This window comes from Arachis hypogaea, chromosome 2 (genome assembly GCF_003086295.3).
Source record: "Arachis hypogaea cultivar Tifrunner chromosome 2, arahy.Tifrunner.gnm2.J5K5, whole genome shotgun sequence".
Classification (NCBI taxonomy): Eukaryota; Viridiplantae; Streptophyta; class Magnoliopsida; order Fabales; family Fabaceae; genus Arachis; species Arachis hypogaea.
Genome location: NC_092037.1, coordinates 100352830 through 100376588, shown reverse-complemented (window position 1 = coordinate 100376588; position 23759 = coordinate 100352830). Strand labels below are relative to the sequence as shown.

The 23759-nt window shown below is 32.7% G+C and overlaps 2 protein-coding genes across 14 annotated transcripts; both read left to right on the top strand.

The window, feature by feature from the left end:
- The first annotated feature begins 5859 nt into the window (after window positions 1–5859).
- Window positions 5860–12439, top strand: LOC114923974 (putative disease resistance RPP13-like protein 1). 2 transcript variants are annotated; one of them, XM_072221959.1, is made up of 8 exons: window positions 5891–6369; window positions 7808–9520; window positions 9881–9998; window positions 10087–10258; window positions 10356–10435; window positions 10668–10796; window positions 11038–11456; window positions 11754–12439. In XM_072221959.1, the coding sequence occupies exons 1-3, from the start codon at window positions 6072–6074 to the stop codon at window positions 9940–9942; spliced, it is 2073 nt and encodes a 690-aa protein (XP_072078060.1). In that variant the 5' UTR covers window positions 5891–6071; the 3' UTR covers window positions 9943–9998; window positions 10087–10258; window positions 10356–10435; window positions 10668–10796; window positions 11038–11456; window positions 11754–12439. The 2 variants fall into 2 exon arrangements, with proteins under 2 accessions (XP_025661555.1, XP_072078060.1); XM_025805770.3 differs by having other exon boundaries at window positions 5860–9520.
- A 1464-nt stretch (window positions 12440–13903) lies between these two features.
- LOC112757124 (putative disease resistance RPP13-like protein 1) lies at window positions 13904–20976 on the top strand. 12 transcript variants are annotated; one of them, XM_029293549.2, is made up of 11 exons: window positions 13904–17242; window positions 17690–17819; window positions 17916–17988; window positions 18219–18347; window positions 18637–19035; window positions 19352–19428; window positions 19574–19652; window positions 19889–19990; window positions 20124–20209; window positions 20300–20399; window positions 20590–20976. In XM_029293549.2, exons 1-2 carry the CDS (start codon window positions 14086–14088, stop codon window positions 17716–17718), a joined length of 3186 nt encoding a protein of 1061 aa, XP_029149382.1. In that variant the 5' UTR covers window positions 13904–14085; the 3' UTR covers window positions 17719–17819; window positions 17916–17988; window positions 18219–18347; window positions 18637–19035; window positions 19352–19428; window positions 19574–19652; window positions 19889–19990; window positions 20124–20209; window positions 20300–20399; window positions 20590–20976. The 12 variants fall into 12 exon arrangements, with proteins under 12 accessions (XP_029149382.1, XP_072078048.1, XP_072078055.1 ...); XM_072221947.1 differs by lacking the exon at window positions 19352–19428; XM_072221954.1 differs by lacking the exon at window positions 19352–19428 and having other exon boundaries at window positions 20300–20403.
- Window positions 20977–23759: the final 2783 nt, after the last annotated feature.

The window sequence follows — 23759 nt, the reverse complement described above, 5'->3', positions numbered from 1 at the left end:
GAGACATTTTTGAAACGATAGGGACTTAAATATGACGAAAACGTTGGGGACAAAAATGATACATAGAAATAAATTTTAATTTTATCCTTTAATAATATCAATTTTTTACTATACATAGTATTCAATTATTTTTTAATCACATCTAAGTAAATTATACTTAATCATATTACTTTTATTTTAAATAAATTAATTTTTTTTATAATTTTACTCTTAAAGATTTTTAGTTATCATGAAATGTTTGTAGAATGACTAGTATATAAACTTGCAAAAAAGAAAAAATAATATATATATATATATATAATAAAATATAAATTATACCTTTTGTCTTTAATGTATCAAAATTCTTTAAAATTATAAAAAAATGATTTAAAATGAAAGTAATGTGATTAAATGTAATTTATTTAGATGTAATTATAAAATAATTGAATACTATATACAGTAAAAAATTAATATTATTGAAAGATAAAATTAAATTAAAATTTATTTTTGTATATCGTTTTTGTTCCTAACGTTTTCGTCCTATTTAAGTCCCCAACGTTTCAAAATCGTCTCAATTTTGTTCCGCCGTCAATTCTGTTAACGGATCCCTAACGGCAGGACAACATTAAGTCAATTTTGAAACGTTAAGGACTTAAATAGGACGATTGAAATGTTAGGGACAACTTTAGGACTTACCCCAAACGTTGGGGACAAAAACAATACTTTACTCAAATTTTAATTATTTTATATTTTTATGTTACAGTTTAAAATATTATTTTAATATAATTTTTTAATATTATAAAAAAATTATATAATAATTAATCTTAATGAATAAAAAATATTCATGTATTTTCTATTTATATATTTTATATTTAATTATTTAAGAATAAAAGATTTAGTTGCCATTTAAAGTATTGTATATTAAAGTATCGTCATTTAAAGTATTTCTTTATGTACTAAGATATTCTGTATTTATTAGAGTCCATCAATACTCTTCTTTTATATTAGCCTTTGATTTTCATTTAATAAAATCTAATGGTCTATATAAATATGGCACATCTAATAAGCATATAAGTGTTGTGCTTATTTTAGGCATACCCTACCTTAGATTGAACAAAATTACTAATCTTAATCATAGTAAATTAGTGTTAATTAATTTATGACTGGATCGATATTTAAGAAAATCTTTATGAAACATTATTTTAGTTTTCTAATAATTTTAATTATCAAATCACTGTTTAAACTTTTATTTTGTTAAAAAAAATTAATTTTTATATTAAATTATTTATTCTATATATATATATATATATATTCAAATTTTTATTATTTAATAAAAAAATACTAAAAGGCTATCAGAATTTAATATTTTTTGTCATCATTTAGTCATTAATATCTAAAAGTAAAATATGTTTTTAGATTATTAGATTAAAAAGATTAAACTAAAATAATTGAGCCAATAGCTAAATAATGATAAAAAATAATAAATTTTGATAATTTTGTAACATTTTTCTAAATAATAATGAAAGTTAATTTGTCTGTTTGTTACAGAATTTAAGATGAAAATTAATTTATGCAATAAATTTAGTAACTGATTTAATAATTAAAATTTGTTTAAAATTAATTTTTTCGATCAAAAAATTTTAAAAACGAATTTACTATATTATTCTCAATTTATTATTTTCTGCAGAATAGGTAAATAATTAGTTATATAACTTATGTATTCTGTTGGGGTCATTATAATGTATTAGAATAATAATTAAAAAATTACATCGTGTGGAGTTATGGTATAGTATATCCTACTCTATTTATACCCCTAATATATTATATAATATATATTTAAAAATAATATGTGTAGTGAAAAAAGTGGATATTGAAAATTTTTTCTTGTAAAAACTCAAAGTAACTACTAAAATAATAATTTGAATTATTAATTTAGTATGTTTGTTTTTTTATAAAGTTAACCTAAAATAAATAATTAATTTATCTTTATTTATATTATTTTAATTTTATTAAGAACTTGATGATGATGCTATTTGTATTACGTTAATTTTTTTAAGATTTTATTATTTTTAATTTTTATTTGAATTTAGTATTTTATTTTTTATTTTATTAATAATATAATATATATGAAATATTCAATGATTGAATTTTTTAATTTTTATATTTGTTTTTAGTTTTATTTTGATTTTTTATTTACTTGAATTTTATTTTATTTTTTGTTTTAAAAATACGTTTGTAAAAGTCTATCAAGTTGAGGATCCAACAAAACAAAGTTTTCACGTACTTATATGGCTGGCCCGGCTCTCCACCCACACATGCTTTGCAAAAGAACTACCCTCAACCGTCTTTATCATGTCCTTTCATGTACTTTTTTGCCATTTCACATAGCAGAAAAAGACAAAAATCCTTCTGCTCACCGAATCCGTACTTGGTTTACCGAAGTACCACTAAAGTGGCTGGTACAGGTGAAAACTTTTCTATTGTTTAATTGTATTTCGAAAGACTTGTATTCTACTTTTAAAATATTAAAATATTCGCAAAGTTCATTTTAATTAATTAAAATAACTTTTAGCATTTATTTTAAAAATATTAAAATATTCTTTAAGCAACATTTTTAAAATTACTAAAATACTACTTAAAAAAGAGTAACTACCCTTTTAGAGTAAAACGTTGTATAATTATATTACACATAAAAATTTTGATTTTTTTTATAAAAAAAGACTAAGGTTGAGCAAAATAAACTTATTAAAAGATTTTAAATAATAAAACATTTTTTTAAGGTTAATTTTCAAAATACTATTATTTTAAAATTAATTCATATTATTTTATTATATAAGAAATTACAAATTACAAATTTTATATTAATTTTAAAAATGAAAAAAAACTTTTTAGTTATTTTAACACTATAAGAAAGTTTCTGGAATTGTCACATTTAGCGATGAATAAATCTGATGGTATAAATCTCATCGGTAATTATTTAGCGGCATATTTTTTCATCTATCGTTAATTACCGACGAATTTAGCAGTGGATATAAACTTGTAATCGGTGAAATTTGACGGTAATATATTATTTATTAATAATTAAATTAAAAACTGCTAGTAGATTTAACTGATGATAAACTTAACTTTAATTTTTTAAAAAAATTAAAATTTAATATATAATTTTAAAGATTTAAATTCAATAATGATTAAATTAACAAAATTTAAAAATTTATAATTTACCATAATAATTTCTTTAAAACTTTTAATTCAAAGTTTACAAATAATTTCCAACATCAAAGTTTATGATTAAAGTTTATTAAAATTTCAGATTCACTCAACTCTTATACTCAATCTCCTCAAAATACCATATTCTCACCTTTTACCCCAAATTTAAACGCCTCATACACACTTTTTTACCTCAAACTATTTGGTTAATGATACATAATCAAATTTATAGCATTAATCTAGTTAAACTTTATTCAAGTTTAATTTTTTTAATAATTAAGTAAATAATCAATGGTGATAGCGGCAATGGATATTAGGGTTAGAGGAGTCTGTGGTTAGAGTTTAGCAAATGCCAACAATATAAAAAAATGAAAGAAGTAAAGAAAGAAGACATACCTGAATGAAAGAGAAAGAGTAGTATCGTAGTTGACGAAGGCAAGCAGCGGTGATGGCGAACAATATAGGTAGCAATTCGCATAAAGGAAACAAGCTCCTTCATGGTAGAAACAAGCTCCTGAATTTAGGGGTCAATTCTACTGGTGGATTTATCGTCGAACGCATAGTCTGTGGCCAAAACTGCGTGTTTCATTTATTTACCTTATAGTCGGATTTTTTCTCCCCTAAATTTGATGGTAAGATGCGTGCCCACCAAACTTTTTTCCACGCCATTTGTTACGGTTGGATTTAAGGTCGAAAATATAAATTCGATAGTAATATTTTGTGAATAACAAATTTAGTGTTGCAACTGCCAATAAATCTAACGGTAATGTCCGACGCTAAATCTAACCTTAATCATCATTTCTATTGTAGTATAATGATTAAAGTAGTTTCTTTAAAACTCTAACAAAAATAAATTTTTCTGATTAATTGTAAAAAACTATAATGCTTGAGGTTTAAGTATGATTATTTGTATTAAAAAAAAAATCTGAATATGACTTAAAAAATACTAAAATTTTTGCAGGGTTTATTTTAAGAGATTAAAATACTTTTTAAGATTAATTTAAAAAGGCAAAGATATTTTTAAATATCAAATTTAAGGTACAAAACAGAGACTATAATCATGAATTTTTAAAAAGATTAAATTATCTTTTATAAAATTAATTGAAATTATTTTATTGTATTAGAGAATAAAAATTGAAATCTCTTAAAATCTTAAAAGAAAAAATAAAATAACCTTTTATAACATAAATTGTTTAATTATATTAGAAAATATAAATTTCAATGTCTAAAAAAAATTCCAAAATAATAAAATACAGCTATAAATCCTAATTATATTACAACAAAACAATCCCAAAAAACTCCAACTAATTCACGGGTCCTTAGAAAGCTTGGCTTGCCTTGAAACATCCCTCATCAATCATCATATAACAACAAAGCCGACACTTTATCAGTGTTATATTAGTCTTTTATGCATTATTTCAGGGATATTTTAGACATTGTATCACGTGTTAGACGACAAAATCTTTATCTATTACCATTTAATACATGGTATATCAATGTTCCAATAAAGTAAATGGAACATGTGAAAGTTATACTAAGATATTATCAATATGTATATTAATTAAAATATTATTGTTTCTAACAATATGATTGTCTCTGCTGCTGCAGTGTGCCCATCTTTTTTCTCCATTTTCTTTTTTATCATTGGAAAAATTTATTTATTTTTTTAATGTGTTTTGGACTGGTTATGTTTTATTTATTAAAACTGTAGGTGTTAATTTAGGCCATGTTTTTTTTTTGTTGTCTACTGTATTCTCTATTTCGATAGGTTAAAAACTAATCCGCCGCAGATCTGAACTCTATTTAAGGGTTTGCCGCTAATCAATGAGTTGCTGCATGAATAAGACAAAATTCAGACCCTGACATTTGCTTAAGTGGACGAGCGAACTGACCACTTGACCAATCCAAATTAATTTAACCTAGGCTATGTTATTTGGGTGCAGATAAAATTTAGGATTTTATTTATTCTTTGATAATTATGTGATAACTGATCAGTTCAATATCCCTAAGTTTCGGCTTTTTCATCTTGCCCATTTCATTTACAGCCCAAGTGTTTTGATTTCTTTACCATTTTTTTCACCAGTTTGGGCCTTTAGTCTCAACTCACCATGTTTTTTATTGAAGTCAATATAAGAGAGTTCACTAATATTTGGGCCTCCAAATACCAAAAATAAAACAGAAAAGAAAAATTGAAACATCAACAATGGAACTTCAAGTCCAAAAAAAAAAAAACAATGGAACTTCAGATGAGATTTTGATTGTTTGGAACTTTGGATTCTTTCGACCATTGATTGATGCTTTCACAGTTTGGAACTTTGGATGCTTTCAACAAAGGAAATTACTGATAGTGACCTTAACAATCACGGGTCCTTTATTTTTTTTCAATTGTAAAGAAAATATATATTAAGAAATTATATGATAAAAAGAATTACGTGTAACAACATTAATTAAGAAAAAAATTAAGAGTATTTATTTCCTAATGTGTTACAATTTTTATTTATTTTTTAATAATAATGAACAAGATCTGTGGAAACTAATTGTATGTTGAAATAATATTATTGAGAATTGAGAATAACATGAAAAGGTGGAAATTTTCAGCGATGGGTAGTTCCGTAATTGTCCTCCGACATCATCCTCTTTATCATGGTGGTGTACGTAAAAGCCAGCATTATTGCACCACTTGATTTTGTCCAGACCATAAAACTCATCATTCATCAACTCAATTTTAGTCACCACACAAATCAAACATTCCCTTAGCTCCCGTTTGAGAAAACCCAGAGACTACATTGCAAACTGTGAACCGTTCTTCCCTCTTCCTTCACCTTTCTTTCTTTCTTTCGTTCTTTCTTACTTGTGATCTCATCTGTTGCACTTGAGATCCAATCATGGCTGCAAAACTTGATGGTGGAGCTTATCTCACTTCCTTTGTTGATGCTATTTTGGAGAAGCTTTCTCCAATGCTTGAAGACGACTCATTCGTGGAAAGGAACATCTTGCTTGGAAGGTTGGAGAAAAGTCTGTATGAGGTTGGACCTGTTCTTGATGATGCTGAGCAGAAGCAGTTCACTGACAAGAGAGTCAAGAAGTGGCTTGTTGATCTCCAAGATGCTCTCTATTTCGCTGATGATTTGGTTGATGAACTCTCCACTAAGGCCGCCATCGCCACCACTCTAAGAGATCCAGGTATCTCTTCTTCCTGTTCTTCTCTTGTTGATTCATATATTGAAGATACTGGTGACATGGAAAAAATAGTTGGTACACTAGAGTGTGTTGTAGTAAAGAAAAATTATCATCGTCTGAAAGAGTGCGCCAAGGTGGACATGTCGTCATGGAGAACTCCATCCACATCTCTCGTTGCAAGTTCTGACATTTTTGGTCGGCACAAAGACAAGGAGGAGATAATCAAATTGCTGTTAGATGATACTCGTCGTGCTGAATCTTCTGTGTCTGTGATCCCCATTGTGGGTATGGGCGGAATTGGAAAAACTACTCTGGCTCAACTGGTTTACAGTGATGTCAAAGTGGTGGAAAATTTTGACACGAGAGTATGGGTGTGTGTTGCTGAAAAATCCCGACCCTGTTCATGTTACAAGGACAATAATAGGAGCAATAGATTCCTATCCCTGTACCATGGACAATTTTGATTTTCTTCAGACTAATTTGAAGGAAAAGTTGACAGGAAAGACATTCTTAGTTATTTTGGATGATGTCTGGCATGATCAACGAGACACATGGGAGGATTTCCTGAAACCTTTTCGGGATGGGAATATTGGAAGTAAAATTCTCTTAACAACCCGTAGTGAAAAGGTTGCTTCTGTGTTCGTAGCTCCTAATCGACATTATCAATTAAGTTTATTGTCAGGCGAAGATTGTTGGTCGGTGTTTTTGAAGCATTCATCTGTTTCTACTAATTCCGAACAATATGCAACTCTAGAACCAATTGGTAGAAAAATTGTTGAAAAGTGTAAAGGGCTACCTTTGGCTGTGAAGACACTTGGAGGCTTAGTGCGCAATAAGTATAATGTAAGGGATTGGGAGAATATACTTAAAAGTGAAATTTGGGAACTCCCGGAGGATGAAAGTAAGATTGTTCCTGCATTAAGAGTTAGTTATCACTACCTCCCTTCACATTTAAAGCGATGTTTTGTTTATTGCTCATTGTTTCCTGAAGATTATCGATTTGGCAAAAATGAATTAATCTTGTTGTGGATGGCTGAAGATCTCTTACGACCGACAGAAAACAACACATTAGAAGATATTGGTTGTGCTTATTTTGATGAATTAGTTGCAAGATCGTTTTTTCAACTTTCTAGTGAATTATTTGTAATGCACGATCTCATGCATGATCTAGCAACGTTTTTTGCTGGAAAATTTTTTTTCAGAGTCGACGAATTTGGCAATCCACACATGGCAAATAGCAAAAGTCGTCATTTGTCATATAATCGGCATCCAATCTCAAATTTTCCAGAGGCCTATAATGGAACAATATATACGAGAACATTTCTACCTATTCATGTTCAATCAAATGATATTGAATGTTATTTTTGGCTACAACAATTAAAGTGTTTAAGAGTTTTGTCATTTCGTCGCTTTAAAATCCTGTCATTGCCTGATTCAATAGGTGAGTTGATCCATTTGCGTTATTTGGATCTCTCTGAAACACGTATTGTCACACTCCCTGAATCACTGTGTAAATTATACAATCTCCAAATATTGAAGTTGAGGCATTGTGAGAAGCTAGAGATGCTTCCCAGTCACATGCAAGATCTTGTGAACCTACGCCATCTTGATATGAGGGGAGCTCATAGTTTAAAAGAGATGCCAAAAGGAATGAGTAAGTTAAAGCATCTGAACTTCTTAAGTGGTTATATTGTCGGGAAGCAAGTAGTAGAGAATGGGATAAGAGAATTGGGAGCACTTGACAATCTTCATGGCTCACTTTGCATTTCCAAATTAGAGAATGTGGACAACAGCGGTGAAGCTTTGGAAGCAAAGATGGGTAACAAGAAGCACCTCAGCATTTTAGATTTGGAATGGCTTCCAGATGGTAGTACTGTTGATGTTGAAAAAGAGAGAGATATACTTGACAAGTTACAACCTCACCGAAACCTGGAAGAGTTATCAATTCATGGTTATAGGGGTGAAATATTCCCTGATTGGTTAGGTTTTTCTTGCTACTCCAATATGACCGAATTGGTTCTGAGTAGCTGTAAGAGTTGTCGTCGGGTTCCTTCACTGGGACAGTTACCCTCTCTGCAGCATCTGGAAATAAAGGGACTTGATGGGTTGGAGAGAATTGGTGGTGAGTTTTACAACAACGCTGAATCATGTCATCAGGGCACACCCTTCAGATCTCTTCAAACTCTGATGTTTTGTGATATGCCTAGCTGGCGGGAGTGGCATATTCCTGATGGGTTTGATGGATTTCTGAAACTTAAAAGTCTTTTAATAGAAGACTGTCCGGTGTTAAGTGGAGATTTGCCAGCTCACCTTCCGGCTCTGAAGGATCTTACCATTCATTGTTGCGAAGAGCTTGCGTGTTCACTTCCAAGTGCTCCCAAGCTTCACCTATTAACTGTAGATTGTCCTCGAGAAGCTGTGGATTGGGGACTGCATGCCGTAGTAATTGTCGACACTAAGCTGGCGAAGTATGTAGTGGAGTGTCTACCCGACATCCAATCGCCGTATCTCCAAAAGTTGTATATCGAGGAGTGCGAGTCAGCAATATCAATTTCAGGAGATTATTTGCCCGATTCATTACAATATCTGAGTGTCAAGGATTGTTCAGAATTAACAATCTCAGAGCCACTGCAACACAAGTCGTTAACGGATATATGTATGGACAGGTGTGAATCACTGACGAGGTTGCCATTGGGGGCCCTTCCAAATCTCAAGGCACTCCATATCTCACATTGCCCTGAAATGGATTGTTTTGGAGAGGAGTGCCTCCCGCCGAGCTTGACAACTCTTCGGATCAGAAGATGCCAGAAACTGGAGAGGTGGATAACATCAAAGGGTTTACAGAGAGAAGGCCTTACCCATCTTATCCTTGAAAAATGGAAAGAAGTTAAGTGGTTCCCAAGAGAGGGTTGCCTTCCTGCTTCCCTCAAGTCTCTACATTTGTCGTACTTTTCAAATCTGGAGACGCTAGACTGCAAGGGCCTTCACCAACTCACCTCCCTCCAACAATTAACAATTGAATGCTGTCCAAAGCTGGAGAATATCACACAACAAAACCTGCCTGCCTCCATATTGAAACTCATCATCAAGGGAGAATGTCCATTGAAGAGTAAGCTGGAAGAGATGAACGACACTCGGATTCAATTCGAAACAGGTAATTGTTTTTGCTCTCATCTTTCCTAATTCCTAAACTCGCTGCACGCTCTCCAATTACAATGCTAATTAATTGTTAGCATCAAACATTTTCATTTCCGTGTTAATACATCCAAACTGTTTTTTAACTCATTCTTATTCATCTCCATGTACTCTGCCTACTGTTTCATCCACAAGGTTTTTTTTTTTTAATAATTTTTTTAAAAAAGGAAACAAAAACTATTACAGCTTACAGGTGGAAAGTTTTTCCAATTTTGTTAAATATAATAAATTAGATGCTTAGAAAAAAGAAAAAACAAAAAAGTAATCTTTTTCATGATCTCGTCTTTATTGCTTACAGTATATGTATGCTTGATTGCAGGGTGGTGGTTCTCAGGTTTGGAGTCAGACTCAGATTATATGTCAGATTATGAGTCGTCTTGATGATTTCCCACTTTTTGTGCACCATGCAAGTATTTTGTCTGATATACATGGAAGAGGTATGTACATACTTCATGAAACAGATTATTTTGATTTATTTGTTAGAAGTCATTCCGATTTATTGAGGTCCATGGTTCATGTAATAAGGTCCTTGCCAATGGAGGTAGCTTTCTTGCCTCCCTTCAATTTCCGAATCTATTATCCCTTGTCAACACTGGAAAATGGAACTACAAGCCACAAGGGCCTTCAACTCCAGAGCTCCCAAGAGTTAATGCCTATTCTTAGCAATGAATTCACCATTCTTTTTCCAAGTGAAAAGGTGAAGCTTCATTGTTTCCAGATTTATTCACTAATATGGAATGTCTCATTTTTCACCAAGTTTTCTTCATGTTTTTATTTCTTATATATTATGACAGATCAGTTTGGGAATGACAAACGCTTCTCCAATGATTGTTGGTTGATAGGATGATGTTTTATCAATTTGTTTTCGGCTGAGGTACTAACCACTGATACTCATGTATTCTACGCATGTCATGTCTTAATCACTTAATGATTTCATTCAGCAGCATTACATTAGTGATTGTCCAAGTTTTCTATTAAATTATTATATTTATTATCTTCTTTTTATTCTTTTTTTTTTTATGTTAAACATCTATTAAATTTTTCTATGAAGCCTCTACTTTTTCCTTGTCTCCATCTAATTATACTTGTTCCTGTCTGAAATGCAGAGTTTAATGTTGCAAGAAATACATAGATATGGTAATGCAAGCATTCAATGAAAACCAGTTTAAGGTGGTTGCGGTTTGAAGCATGTTGTGAGTGCTTGGCACAGCACACACTTCATCCATTTTACATGGGTAATTGCAATATAATTTCCCATCTCTAGTTTTGAATATATAAAATGCAAAACTTCGGTTCCCCCACCCTAGTGAAGAAATTAAATTGACTAAATATACGTATATAAACACAATTCTAGCTCCCTTGGTTGGTTGAAGTCTTTTTCATGAAACTTCGGTTCTTTTTCTAATTTATCAGCATTTAACATCAATATCTCATTATGATTCTTATGTTAAACTTATCAATTTTTGTTCTATACAGGTTTCTCATTATCCAGACCCTGAATTTCAATATGGCTTTTTTCTTTAAAATTGCTGAATCTATGACTGGGACTTCGCTACATTCAAGTTTCACGATCAACTATCCTATCTCTGGTTCCCACTTTGGGTTCGTCTCTGCACTTGGCTTGGCTGCACTTTGATGAAAGCCACTTGCATAGAGCACAACCTAGGAAAACTTTCATTTGCTGAAGGATGTTTTGCTGTCTAACTTGATGGAGCTTTGTAGAATGTGAAAAGCTAGTTAGCTTTCTGGCTGCAAATAACTTGAATACGCTATCTTATCTATCATGAGATCCATGGTGCATGTAATAAGATCCTTGAAATGGAAGTTTATTGGTTGCCTCCCTTCAATTTCTGAATCTATTATAGTTTTTCAAGCCTGGAAGCTGAGACTATAAGGTATATTTTTAGTAATGAATTCGCCATTCTTTTTCTAAGTAAATAAGGGAAGCTTCATTGTTCTGGGTTTAGTCAGTAATACGGTTTATGCCTTGTTATCGTGGCTTTGTCACCAGCCACATTTTATGGTTTCATCAACTTCCATGTACTTAGCATTCACTATCTACTATTAACAAGTTATTAAAATAAGAGTTGTTGCTTTACACCTTTGGTTCAGTTATTTTGAGTTCAAATTTGTGGGGGAATATTGGATTCTTCTTATTATTATTTTATTTTATTTATGTTTTCATTTCATAGGATCCAAGCAGGTTGGTCAAAATGGCGGAGTGCATCTGGTTTTATATGCGACAAAAAAGTGCCTTTAAAACTTAAAGGTAAATTCTATCGCACCGCTATAAGACCGGCTATGCTGTATGGTACGGAGTGTTGGGCGGCTAAAGGAGAGCACGAACATAAGTTGAGTGTGGCAGAGATGAAGATGTTGAGATGGATGAGTGGTCACACGCGATTTGATAAAATAAGGAATGAAGATATAAGGGAGAGAATTGGAGTAGACCCATTGTGGAAAAGATGGTTGAATCGCGTCTCAGGTGGTTTGGACATGTGAGAAGAAGACCGATAGAACATCCAGTCAGGAGGGTGGATGAGATGGAAGATGGACAAAGGGCGAAAGGCAGAGGAAGACCTAAGAAGACCATCAATGAGGTGGTCAAACGAGATCTACATGTAAACGGTCTCTCTGTAGACATGATACATGACAGAGCACAATGGCGTCGTTTGATTCATGTAGCCGACCCCACTTAGTGGGATAAGGCTTTGTTGTTGTTGTATGTTTTCATTTCATATATATCATGGCAGATCGGTTTGGTAATGGCAAATGCTCCATCAATTATTGGCTGATAGCTTGATGTTTTCGGTTTGTTTTCTGTCCGGGTACTAACAATGGATACTGATATATTCTATGCATCCGCTTATCAGTTTCATTCTGCTGCATTACAATAGTGGTTACCCAAGTTTTCTAATATATTGGTCTATTCATTATCTTCCATTTTTTTCACCATGATTATATTATTCAGGAGCAGGATCTTTTATTCCATCAGTGTTCTTTCATAGCTGGACTTTCCATCGTGCTACACGCCAGTTATTGAAAAATAGTGAGTAATGGCCTAATTCATATCTTGGCAACATTCATGATTCAACTCAGGTTTCTAAGTCTAACCACAAGCTGGATCCATATCTGAACTTTCCATTTGCAACAAAGTTGATGAAACTCTTTCTTGCTGTTAATGTCCCACATCTTTACTTACATACATGGAATATCTCCTCATTGAGATTTTCCAAATTCTGAAGGAGCAACGAGACGATTTCTGCATTGAAGTTGTTACTTTTGCTACACGTGAGAATGCACAGTCTTTGAACTGCAATATGCAGCCTCTTTGGCAGTAACAAACTAACAATAGAATAATTTTATATTATATATTGAGATATTTGAAAAATTGCATATTTTATTGAAAAATAAAATCTAAACGTATTTATAAAATCCAATAAAAAAATCAATATGAACTAATACAAGTTATACTAAGATATTATCACATCAGATCAATATGTATATTAATTAAAATATTATTGCTTTCTAACAATATGTATTCATTTTCTTTTTTATCATTGGAAACATTTATTTATTTTTTTAATTTTTTTGGGCTGGTTATGTTTTTTTTATTAAAAGTGAAGGGGTTAAGCTAGGCCATGTTATTTGGGTCCAGATAAACTTTAGGATTTTGGTTATTCTTTGATAGTTGTGTGATAAGTCTCAACATCCCTAAGTTTTGGATCTTACCCATTCCATTTTCAGCCCAAGTGTTTTCACTTCTTTACTACATTTTTCTCCACGAGTTTGAGCCTTTGGGCTTTGGTCGCAACACACCATTTTCTTCTTAGAAGTCAATATAAGAGACTTCACTAATATTTGGGCCTCCAAATACCAAAAAGAGAGAAAAATTGAAACATCAACAATGGAATTGAGGTTATAATTGTTTGGAACTTTGGATGCTTTCAAGTTTCAACCATTGATTGATGTGCAGAGTGTAGATTCCAAATTATACGGAAATTACTGATAGAGTGATAGTGACCTCAGACAAATCAAGGATCCTTTATTATTTTTTTTTTAGTTGTAAAGAAAATATATGTTAAGAAATTATATGATAAAAAATTACGTGTAACAATATTAATTAAGAAAAAATTAAGAGTATTTATTTGGTAATGTGTTACAATTTTTATTTCTTTTTTAATAATAACGAACAAGATTTGTGGAAACTAATTGTATGTTGAAATAATATTATTGAGAATGACATGAAAAGGTGAAAATGTTCACCGATGGGTAATTCCGTAATTGTGCTCTGACATCATCATCTTTATTAAAAGCCAGCATTATTGCACCACGTGATTTTGTCCCAAGACCATAAAGCTCATCACTCATGAAGTCAATTTTAGTCACCACACAAATCAAACACTTCCTTAGCTCCTGTTTGAGAAAACCCAGGGACTACATTGCAACTGTGAACCCTTCTTTCCTCTCCCTTCACCTTTATTTCTTTGTTGTGATCTCATCCGCTTCACTTGGGATCCAATCATGGATGCAAAACTTTATGGTGGAGCTTATCTCACTTCCTTTGTTGATGCTGTTTTGGACAACCTGACTTCAATACTTGAAGAAGACGACTCTTTCCTGGAAAGGAACAACTTGCTTGAAAGATTGCAGACTTGTCTGTATGATGTTGTACCTGTTCTTGATGATGCTGAGCTGAAGCAGTTCACTAACAAGAGAGTCAAGAAGTGGCTTGTTGATCTCCAAGATGCTCTCTATATGGCCGATGACTTGCTCGATGAGATCTCCACTATAGCCGCCATCGATGTCACTCAAAGGGATCCAGGTAACTCTTCTTCCTGGTCTGGTGTTGTTGATTGGTATATTCAAGATAATGGCAACATGGAAAAAATAGTTGGCAAACTAGAGTCCGTTGTAAGACACAAACATTCTCTTGGTCTGGAGAAGAGTGCCAAGGTGGACATGTCATGGAGAATTCCATCCACGTCTCTCATTGTAAGTTCTGACATATTTGGTCGGGATAAAGACAAGGAAGAGATAATCAAATTGCTGTTAGACGATACTCGTCATGTAGAATCACCTGTGACTGTGATCCCCATTGTGGGTATGGGCGGAATAGGAAAAACTACTCTGGCTCAACTGGTTTATAGTGATGTCCAAGTGGTGGAAAAATTTGACACTAGAGTATGGGTGTGTGTTGCTGAAAATTCCGACCCTGTTCATGTTACAAGGACAATAATAGCGGCACTAGATTCCCGTCCTTGTAGCATGGACAATTTTGATTTTCTTCAATCTGATTTGAAGAAAAAGTTGACAGGAAAGACATTTTTAATTGTTTTGGATGATGTCTTGCATGATCAACGAGACACATGGGAGGATTTCTTGAAACCTTTTCGGGATGGGAATACTGTAAGTAAAATTCTCTTAACAACCCGTAGTGAAAAGGTTGCTTCTGTGTTCGCAGCTCCTAATCGACATTATCAACTAAGTTTATTGTCCAATGAATATTGTTGGTCAGTGTTTTTGAAGCATTCATGTATTTCTACTAATTCTGAACAATATGCAACTCTAGAACCAATTGGTAAAAAAATTGTTGCAAAGTGTAAGGGATTACCTTTGGCTGTAAAGACACTTGGAGGCATACTGCGCAATAAGTATAATGTAAGGGATTGGGAGAATATACTTGAAAGTGAAATTTGGGAACTCCCAGAAGATGAAAGTAAGATTGTTCCTGCATTAAGAGTTAGCTATCACTACCTCCCTTCACATTTAAAGCGGTGCTTTGTTTATTGTTCGTTATATCCCCAAGATTATCAATTTGACAAAGATGAGTTAATCTTGCTGTGGATGGCTGAAGGTCTCTTACAGCCAATTGGAAACAATGCATTAGAAGATATTGGTTTTGCTTATTTTGATGAATTAGTTGCAAGATCATTTTTTCAATTTTCTAGTGCTGGTGCTGGGTTATTTGTAATGCACGATCTCATGCATGATCTAGCAACGTTTTTTGCTGGAAAATTCCTTTCCAGAGTCGACGAATTTGGCAATCCACACATGGCAGATAGCAAAACTCGTCATTTGTCATATTGGGATCCAATCTCAAGATTTCTAGAGGCCTATAAAGGAGCAATATATATGAGAACATTTCTACGTGTTCATGTTCAATCAAATTATATTGAATGTGATTTTTGGCGACAACAACTAAAGTGTTTGAGAGTTTTGTCATTTCGTCACTTTGAAATCCTGTCGTTGCCTGATTCAATAGGTGAGTTGATCCATTTGCGTTATTTGGATCTCTCTTACACAAGTATTGTCACGCTGCCTGAGTCATTGTGTAGATTATACAATCTCCAAACATTGAAGTTGACGGATTGTAAGGAGCTAGAGATGCTTCCCAACCGCATGCAAGATCTTGTGAACCTACGCCATCTTGATATCACGGGAGCTGATAGTTTAAAAGAGATGCCAAAAGGAATGAGTAATTTAAAGCATCTGAACTTCTTAACTCGTTATATTGTCGGGAAGCAAGTGGAGAATGGGATAAGAGAATTGGGAGCACTTGACGATCTTCATGGCTCACTTTGCATTTCCAAATTGGAGAATGTGAACGACTGCGGTGAAGCTTTGGAGGCAAAGATGGGTAACAAGAAGCACATCATCATTTTAGACTTGAAATGGCTTCGAGAAGATGATGCCGTTGGCGTCGACATCTCCGACGACGAGTTCTTAGCCGTCTTCGCCGCCTTCCCCGCCTACGCCGCCTTCCCCGTCTCCGCCGAAGAGAGTTATACTGTTGATGTTGAAAAAGAGAGAGATATACTTGAGAAGTTACAACCTCACCGAAACTTGAAGGAGTTATCAATTTATAGGTACAGGGGTGAAACATTCCCCGATTGGTTAGGCCTTCCTTGCTACTCCAATATGACTAAATTGATTCTGTTTGTCTGTAAGAATTGCCGTCAGGTTCCTTCACTGGGACAGTTACCCTCTCTGCAGCGTCTGGTGATATGGGGAGTTGATGGATTGGAGAGAATTGGTGGTGAGTTTTACAACAACGCTGAATTATCTCATCAGGGGACACCCTTCAGATCTCTTCAAACTCTCGCATTTGGAAGAATGCCTCGCTGGCGAGAGTGGCATATTCCTAAGGAGTTTGATGGATTTCCAAAACTTAAAAGGCTTTTAATATTCAAGTGTCCGGTGTTAAGTGGAGATCTGCCAGCTCACCTTCCGGCTCTGGAGGAATTGGATATACGGGAATGCCCAGAAATGGATAGTTTTGGAGAGGAGTGCCTCCCGCCGAGCTTGACAACTCTTCGGATCTATAACTGCCAGAAACTAGAGAGGTGGATAACATCAAAGGGTTTGCAGAGTGAAGGCCTTACCCACCTTAGCCTTCGAGAATGGAATGAAGTTAAGTCGTTCCCCAGAGAGGGTTGCCTTCCTGCTTCCCTCAAGTCTCTACATTTGTCATCCTTTTCAAATCTGGAGACGCTAGACTGCAAGGGCCTTCACCAACTCACCTCCCTCCAAAATATAAAAATTGAGTACTGTCGAATGCTGGAGAATATCACACAACAAAACCTGCCTGCCTCCATATCAAAACTCCACATCACGGGAAATTGTCGTTTGTGGAGTAAGCTGGAAAAGATGAACGATCCACGAATTCAACTCGACACAGGTAATTGTTTTTGCTCTGATCTTCCCTAAACTCACTGCACGCTCTCCAATTACAATGCTAATTAATTGCTAGCATCAAACATTTTCATTCCCGTGTTAATACATCAAAACTGTTTTTTAACTTATTCTTAGCCATTTCCATGTACTGTGCCTACTGTTTCACCCACAACGTCTTTTTTTTTTTTAAAAAGAAAACAAAAACCTATTACAGCTTACAGGTGGAAATTTTTCCAATTTTGTTAAATATAATAAATTAGATATTTAGAAAAAAGAAAAAACAAAAAAGTAATCTTTTTCATGATTCTGATTTCCCACTTTTTGTGCACCATGCAAGGATTTGGTCTAATATACATGGAGGAAGTATGTACATACTTCATGAAACAGATTATTTTGCTTTATTTGTTAGAAGTCATTCTGATTTATTGAGGTCCATGGTTCATGTAATAAGGTGGTTACCTATGGAGGCAAAAACACTAGAAGATGGGACTAAAAGAGACAAGGGCCTTCAACTCCACAGCTCCCAAGAGTTAATGCCTATTCATAGCGATGAATTCACCATTCTTTTTCCAAGTGAAAAGGTGAGCTTCATTGTTTCCAGATTTATTCACTAATATGGAATGTCTCATTTTTCAGTAAGTTTTCTTGATGTTTTTGTTTCTTATATATTATGGCAGATCAGTTTGGGAATGCTTCTCCAATGATTGTTGGTTGATAGGATGATGTTTTATCAATTTGTTTTCGGCTGAGGTACTAACCACTGATACTCATGTATTCTATGCATGTCATGTCTTAATCACTTAATGATTTCATTCAGCAGCATTACATTAGTGATTGTCCAAGTTTTCTATTAAATTATTATATTTATTATCTTCTTTTTATTCTTTTTTTTTATGTTAAACATCTATTAAATTTTTCTATGAAGCCTCTACTTTTTCCTTGTCTCCATCTAATTATACTTGTTCCTGTCTGAAATTCAGAGTTTAATGTTGCAAGAAATACATAGATATGGTAATGCAAGCATTCAATGAAAACCAGTTTAAGGTGGTTGCGGTTTGAAGCATGTTGTGAGTGCTTGGCACAGCACACACTTCATCCATTTTACATGGGTAATTGCAATATAATTTCCCATCTCTAGTTTTGAATATATAAAATGTAAAACTTCGGTTCCCACACCCTAGTGAAGAAATTAAATTGACTAAATATACGTATATAAACACAATTCTTGCTCCATTGGTTGGTTGATGTCTTTTTCATGAAACTTCGGTTCTTTTTCTAATTTATCAGCATTTAATATTAGTATCTCATTATGATTCTTATGTTAAACTTATCATTTTTTGTTCTATACATGTTTCTCATTATCCAGACCCTGAATTTCAATATGGCTTTTTTCTTTAGAATTGGTGAATCTATGACTGGGACTTCCCTTCATTCAAGTTTCACGATCAACCATCTCTGGTTCCCACTTTGGGTTCTTCTCTGCACTTAGCTTGGCTGCAGTCTAATGAAAGCCACTTGCATAGAGCACAGCCTAGGAAAATTTTCATTTGCTGAAGGATGTTTTGCTGCCTAACTTGATGGAGCTTTGTAGAATGTGAAAAGCTAGTTTGCTTTCTGGCTGCAAATAACTTGAATCCGCTATCTTATCTATCATGAGATCCATGGTGCATGTAATAAGGTCCTTGAAAAGGAAGTTTATTGGTTACCTCCCTTCAATTTCTGAATCTATTCTAGTTTGTCAAGCCTGGAAGCTGAGACTATAATGGGCTTTAAAATCCTGAACTCCCAGATGTTAAGGTATATTTTTAGTAATGAATTCACCATTCTTTTCTAAGTAAATAAGGGAAGTTTCATTGTTCTGGATTTAGTCAGTAATATGGTTTATGCCTTGTTATCGTGGCTTTGTCACCAGCCACATTTTATGATTTCAAACTTTCATCTACTTCCATGTACTTAGCATTCATTATCTACTATTAACAAGTTATTAAAAGAGAGTTGTTGAATTTACAACTTTGGTTCAGTTATTTTGAATTCAAATTTGTGGGGAATATTAGATTATTCTTATTCTTATTTTGTTTTATTTTTTATTTCCATTTCATATATATCATGGCAGATCAGTTTGGTAATGGCAAATGCTCCACCAATTATTGGCTGATAGGTTGATGTTTTACCAATTTGTTTTCTGTCTAGGTACTAACAACGGATACTGATATATTCTATGCGTTTACTTATCAATTTCATTCAGCTGCATTACAATAATGGTTACCCAAGTTTTCTAATACATTGCTCTATTCATTATCTTCATTTTTTTTTTCACCATGATTATATTATTCAGGAGCCAGGATCTTTTATTCCGTCAGTGTTCTTTTATAGCTGGACTTTCCATCATGCTACATGTCAGTTATTGAAAAATAGTGAGTAATGTCCTCATTCATATCTTGGCAACCTTCATGATTCAACTCTTATCTTTTAAGATGATAACCATAAAATTTTATGTAATTTATTTGTTTTGAGGACAGAGATAAATATGACTATAAACTGACTGGTGCTTTAGCATAATCTCTTCAATTTGGTCCAACCAAGCAGGATTGTTACCAAGATATTTTCACTTAAATATTGCCAAAATTTTCATCTGATATCTCTTTTTTAGGTTGTCCTATTGGCGTAGCCAAAATGCAGTTCACTATTCCAATGCTTGTGTGCTGGAAAAAGCAATATAGCATATAAAATCAATCATATAAGGGTAGTTATGGTAAGTTTTTTTCTTTTTTTTTTTAACTTATTCTCATTTTGATAAAATTATTGATGCATTACTCAACACAGAATAACTGAATTGTTTGTTTTTATAATGCTCTTGGATATGATCTAACTGTCCTTCTATTCAGCTAGTGTAATTCAGGTTTCTAAGTCTAACCACAAGCTGGTATCTAAACTGAACTTTCCATTGGCGACAAAGTCGATGAAAGAAGATGTATGGTCTACTCTTGCTTGCTGTTAATGTCCCATATCTTTACTTACATACATGGAATACCTCCTCATTGAGATTTTCCAAATTCCGAAGGAGCAAAAAGACAATTTCTGCATTCAAGTTGTTGCTTTTGCTACACGGGAGAATGCACAATCTTTGAACTGCAACATGCAACCTCTTTGGCAGTGAACAAGTAGGTACTTAAATGAGTTGATCCCTGTATCTTTTTCTAATTTGTCCTGTTAATTACTTGAACCTCTGATTTGAAATTTTTATTATACTTTTATTACTGAAATTTTTGAGCTGAACTTATTTTCTTCCTTTTTTCTTCCCCAAAAAAATGGATGGTGAAATCCACCGTTGGGCAATTGTTCCCTTGAAAGCTAAACTGATATGGGGAGCTCAACACAATATGAAGACAGTGTTTCTCAACCCAAGGTGGAAAAGGAAGGCTGAGGCATCAAGGTTGCTTATAGCTGAATGCTTACTATAAGCAAATGGAAGAAACTTGACTATGGAAGCAAGAGAAATGAGGAGCTCTTGCATTGAGTGCATCGTGTGATTAATGGCACACAATCCATTCTTAGACAATAGATCAAAACATTTTAAATATCAGAGTGTTAGTTTCTGTTTTAAGCTTCCTGTTTTGAGTCCATTTTGGATATCTTTCTATATAGGCTAGTTCCCTCACATATACAAGGTTCTCCCTTTGTATCTTGTTTGTAATCAATGAATGAGGTAATTCAGTTTCATATCATCTCTCTCACAAAGTCTTGAAAACTCTTTCTTTCTACACGTATTTTGTTATGCTTTTTTATATTGCAGCTCCTTCAACAATGCCTAGTGTCAATAGAGGGCATTGAGATTTCTGACATGTAGCAACTGAAATTTCATGTTAACAACAATCGTATTTTCTGTGTCTAAGTTTTGATTCATATATGGCCTTCTTGTTATTTAAATGTTGTCTTTTTGCAGAAGTTTGTCCTTCTTTGCACTTGACAGCAACTCTAAATCAAAGTTTGATGGCACCAAAAGTTATTCAGGGTAACCCTTTGAAAGTACTACAAAGCGAAGCTTGTTTCCTAAGTTAATATTTTTAGACATTTATCATCTTCTTTGTCTTTTATGCTGCAGTTCATATGCTAATTCTTAGAATTCATAGTGAAAAGAGGCCAGTTGAAAGAGAAGCTTACAAACCACTACTCAAACTCTTACAGTCAAATTCATAATGTTTTAGACCAACAAACAGACAAAAAAAATATGGATAAGAATTAGTTGGTTATCTTTATTTATATTATATAGCGGTAGACATTTTTTATTTTTAGTAAATTTAAATTTTAAGTTTTTATTTATTTTTGTATAAATAAATTAAGAAAAACATGTTTCTGTTGTGTTTTTAGTGTAAGCAGTAAATCACATATCAGTTAAATTGGGACTAAATGATGTATATATTTGACAAATTAATGAACCCATCGCCTAAACTTACTATGATATTTCTTATTTAATGAAATAATCTGAATTCTTCCAAATTCTGGGTTCCGTTTAAAGTGATTTTACATTGCACGCTTTTCTCATGAAGAGAGGAAGCTATATATCTATTATATTTATTTATTTAGTTTCTTGAACATCTTCCTGTCGAAGTTCTTGAAGATATTAAAATGCAACACTTGGGATGAGAAATTTTTTACTGCAAAACAAAACTTCATACTTATAAAATAAGGCACATCACAATTAAGAGAAAATATTATCTAAAAAAAAGCATGAAGAATCAAACTATGGTTGAGTTTGAATTTATGTGTGGTTCATTTGATGTTTAAATTAGCTTTAACTTCATTTTCTGCTTTTTCAACACATCACTGTTGCTATGTGTTTTCATTTTAACTATCAATTCAATTAGCATACCCAACAGTTATATAAAATCTGATGCGAATGTAAAAGTTGCACGAATGCTGAAAAATTTATAACGTGATTCTTTTGAAGTTACAAATACTATATCGCATGTAGCTTGGAAAAAGATATATTATGGATTAAAATATGCCTGTTGGAGCATTATGGAGAAGATGCATGAAACAAATACATGATGACATGTGAAGGAATTTCTTCAGCTTGGTGCAGAACAAATTATAAGAAGAGTATTCTAAAGCAAGTCACGTGAAATTTGTCTTATGAACTGGTGAAGTCAATTTTCTTCGGCTAGAAAATTAGTTGTGGAAGATGATTCTGGAATAAAAAATAAGATAATTGGAATGGATTTATTAAAATTTAAAACATTTTATATTTGTAGGAGGTTGAGGAAAATGAAATTCTTATGACAATTAGAAGTAGACATGTTGTTTTCGGGTGCAAATTATTCTGCCTCATTAACTAAGCAATTTTTGTTAGGTACAAGACAAATTTTTTTTTGCTGACTTTAGGTACAAAACAAATGACACACTAAAATATAGAGATGAAAAATTAGAAATTTGTATAAAATATAAAAACAATTGAATAATTTTTTTTGAGAATTATAATTTTTCTCTATAAATAACACTCTCTCTTGACAAAAGGTGAACACACTTTTCTCTACATATATAGAAGAAAACTACTCAAAGAAATATTATGTTATTCTATCTAGATGACTTGATTGAAATAAATTAAAAAAATACAATTTATAAGTGAGTCTTTTCAATATAAACCGTCAATTAGAGATATATAATTCTTATCTTTTTCAACCATTAAAATTCTAAGGTTATAAACTAAGATTGTTTATTACCTTTCATTTTATTTATTTATTTTCTAAAATTAGCTTTACTAATTTTCACAATTTTAACTCAGTCTCCACTAGAGAACCAACTAGGAGTCTAGCCAACTAGTTAAAAAACAATTCTATTATATAAAAAAAAAAGACTTTTACTACCCTAATTTTTTAAATTTCAAAACTAAAAGTAAAAAGAATTGACTTGAATTGGCTTACATGTAGTCGATTCTCTAGACTTTTCTTTTACCTTAATTATTATTTGTAATAAGAAAGTGAAATGTTGGTAATCTTCTATATTTCATTCCTTACATATACAAGGCATACTATGTCATACATTGAAATCGCATCTTTTTTCAGTTTGTCTTGCTGAGAATTTGTACCTTGATTTTGGTGATCTAACTGATATTTAGCCTCAACGTTTATTTTTCTTATGTAAATTTGCGATTTCAACTATTTTTCTTATGTTCTGATTATAAGATGATAAAATCCTGCATGAGCTAAATTTTCCCTAGAAAGGTAGAAGCCTAGAACTCATATATATGGGGAAGGACAATATATATGACGAAAAGTGTGATAATTAGATTCTTACAACGATTGATCCCATAAATAGGAATTTAGAAAATTAGGGTTAGGATTTTGTTTGAAAAAAGAGGAATAAAGGTATTGTATGGATTTTACATCATCCATATTATAACACTTTGATAATTCTAAAGTATTTTTGGTAATTCCGGTTCATTAATCTCAAACCCTAAACCAATTATTGATTCTGAAATGTGCTGCAAACATTAATCCAAATTCACAAGGTGGCAAAACTAC

Excerpts from the sequence above, each read along its gene's own strand:
- LOC114923974 (XM_025805770.3), top strand. The coding sequence starts at position 6,700 with ATGTCAAAGTGGTGGAAAATTTTGACACGAGAGTATGGGTGTGTGTTG. Across the intron at positions 9,521-9,880 it reads TCGGATTCAATTCGAAACAG|GGTGGTGGTTCTCAGGTTTG; the intron begins GTAATTGTTTTT and ends GCTTGATTGCAG.
- LOC112757124 (XM_072221939.1), top strand. The coding sequence starts at position 14,086 with ATGGATGCAAAACTTTATGGTGGAGCTTATCTCACTTCCTTTGTTGAT. Across the intron at positions 17,243-17,689 it reads ACGAATTCAACTCGACACAG|GTGGTTACCTATGGAGGCAA; the intron begins GTAATTGTTTTT and ends TCATGTAATAAG.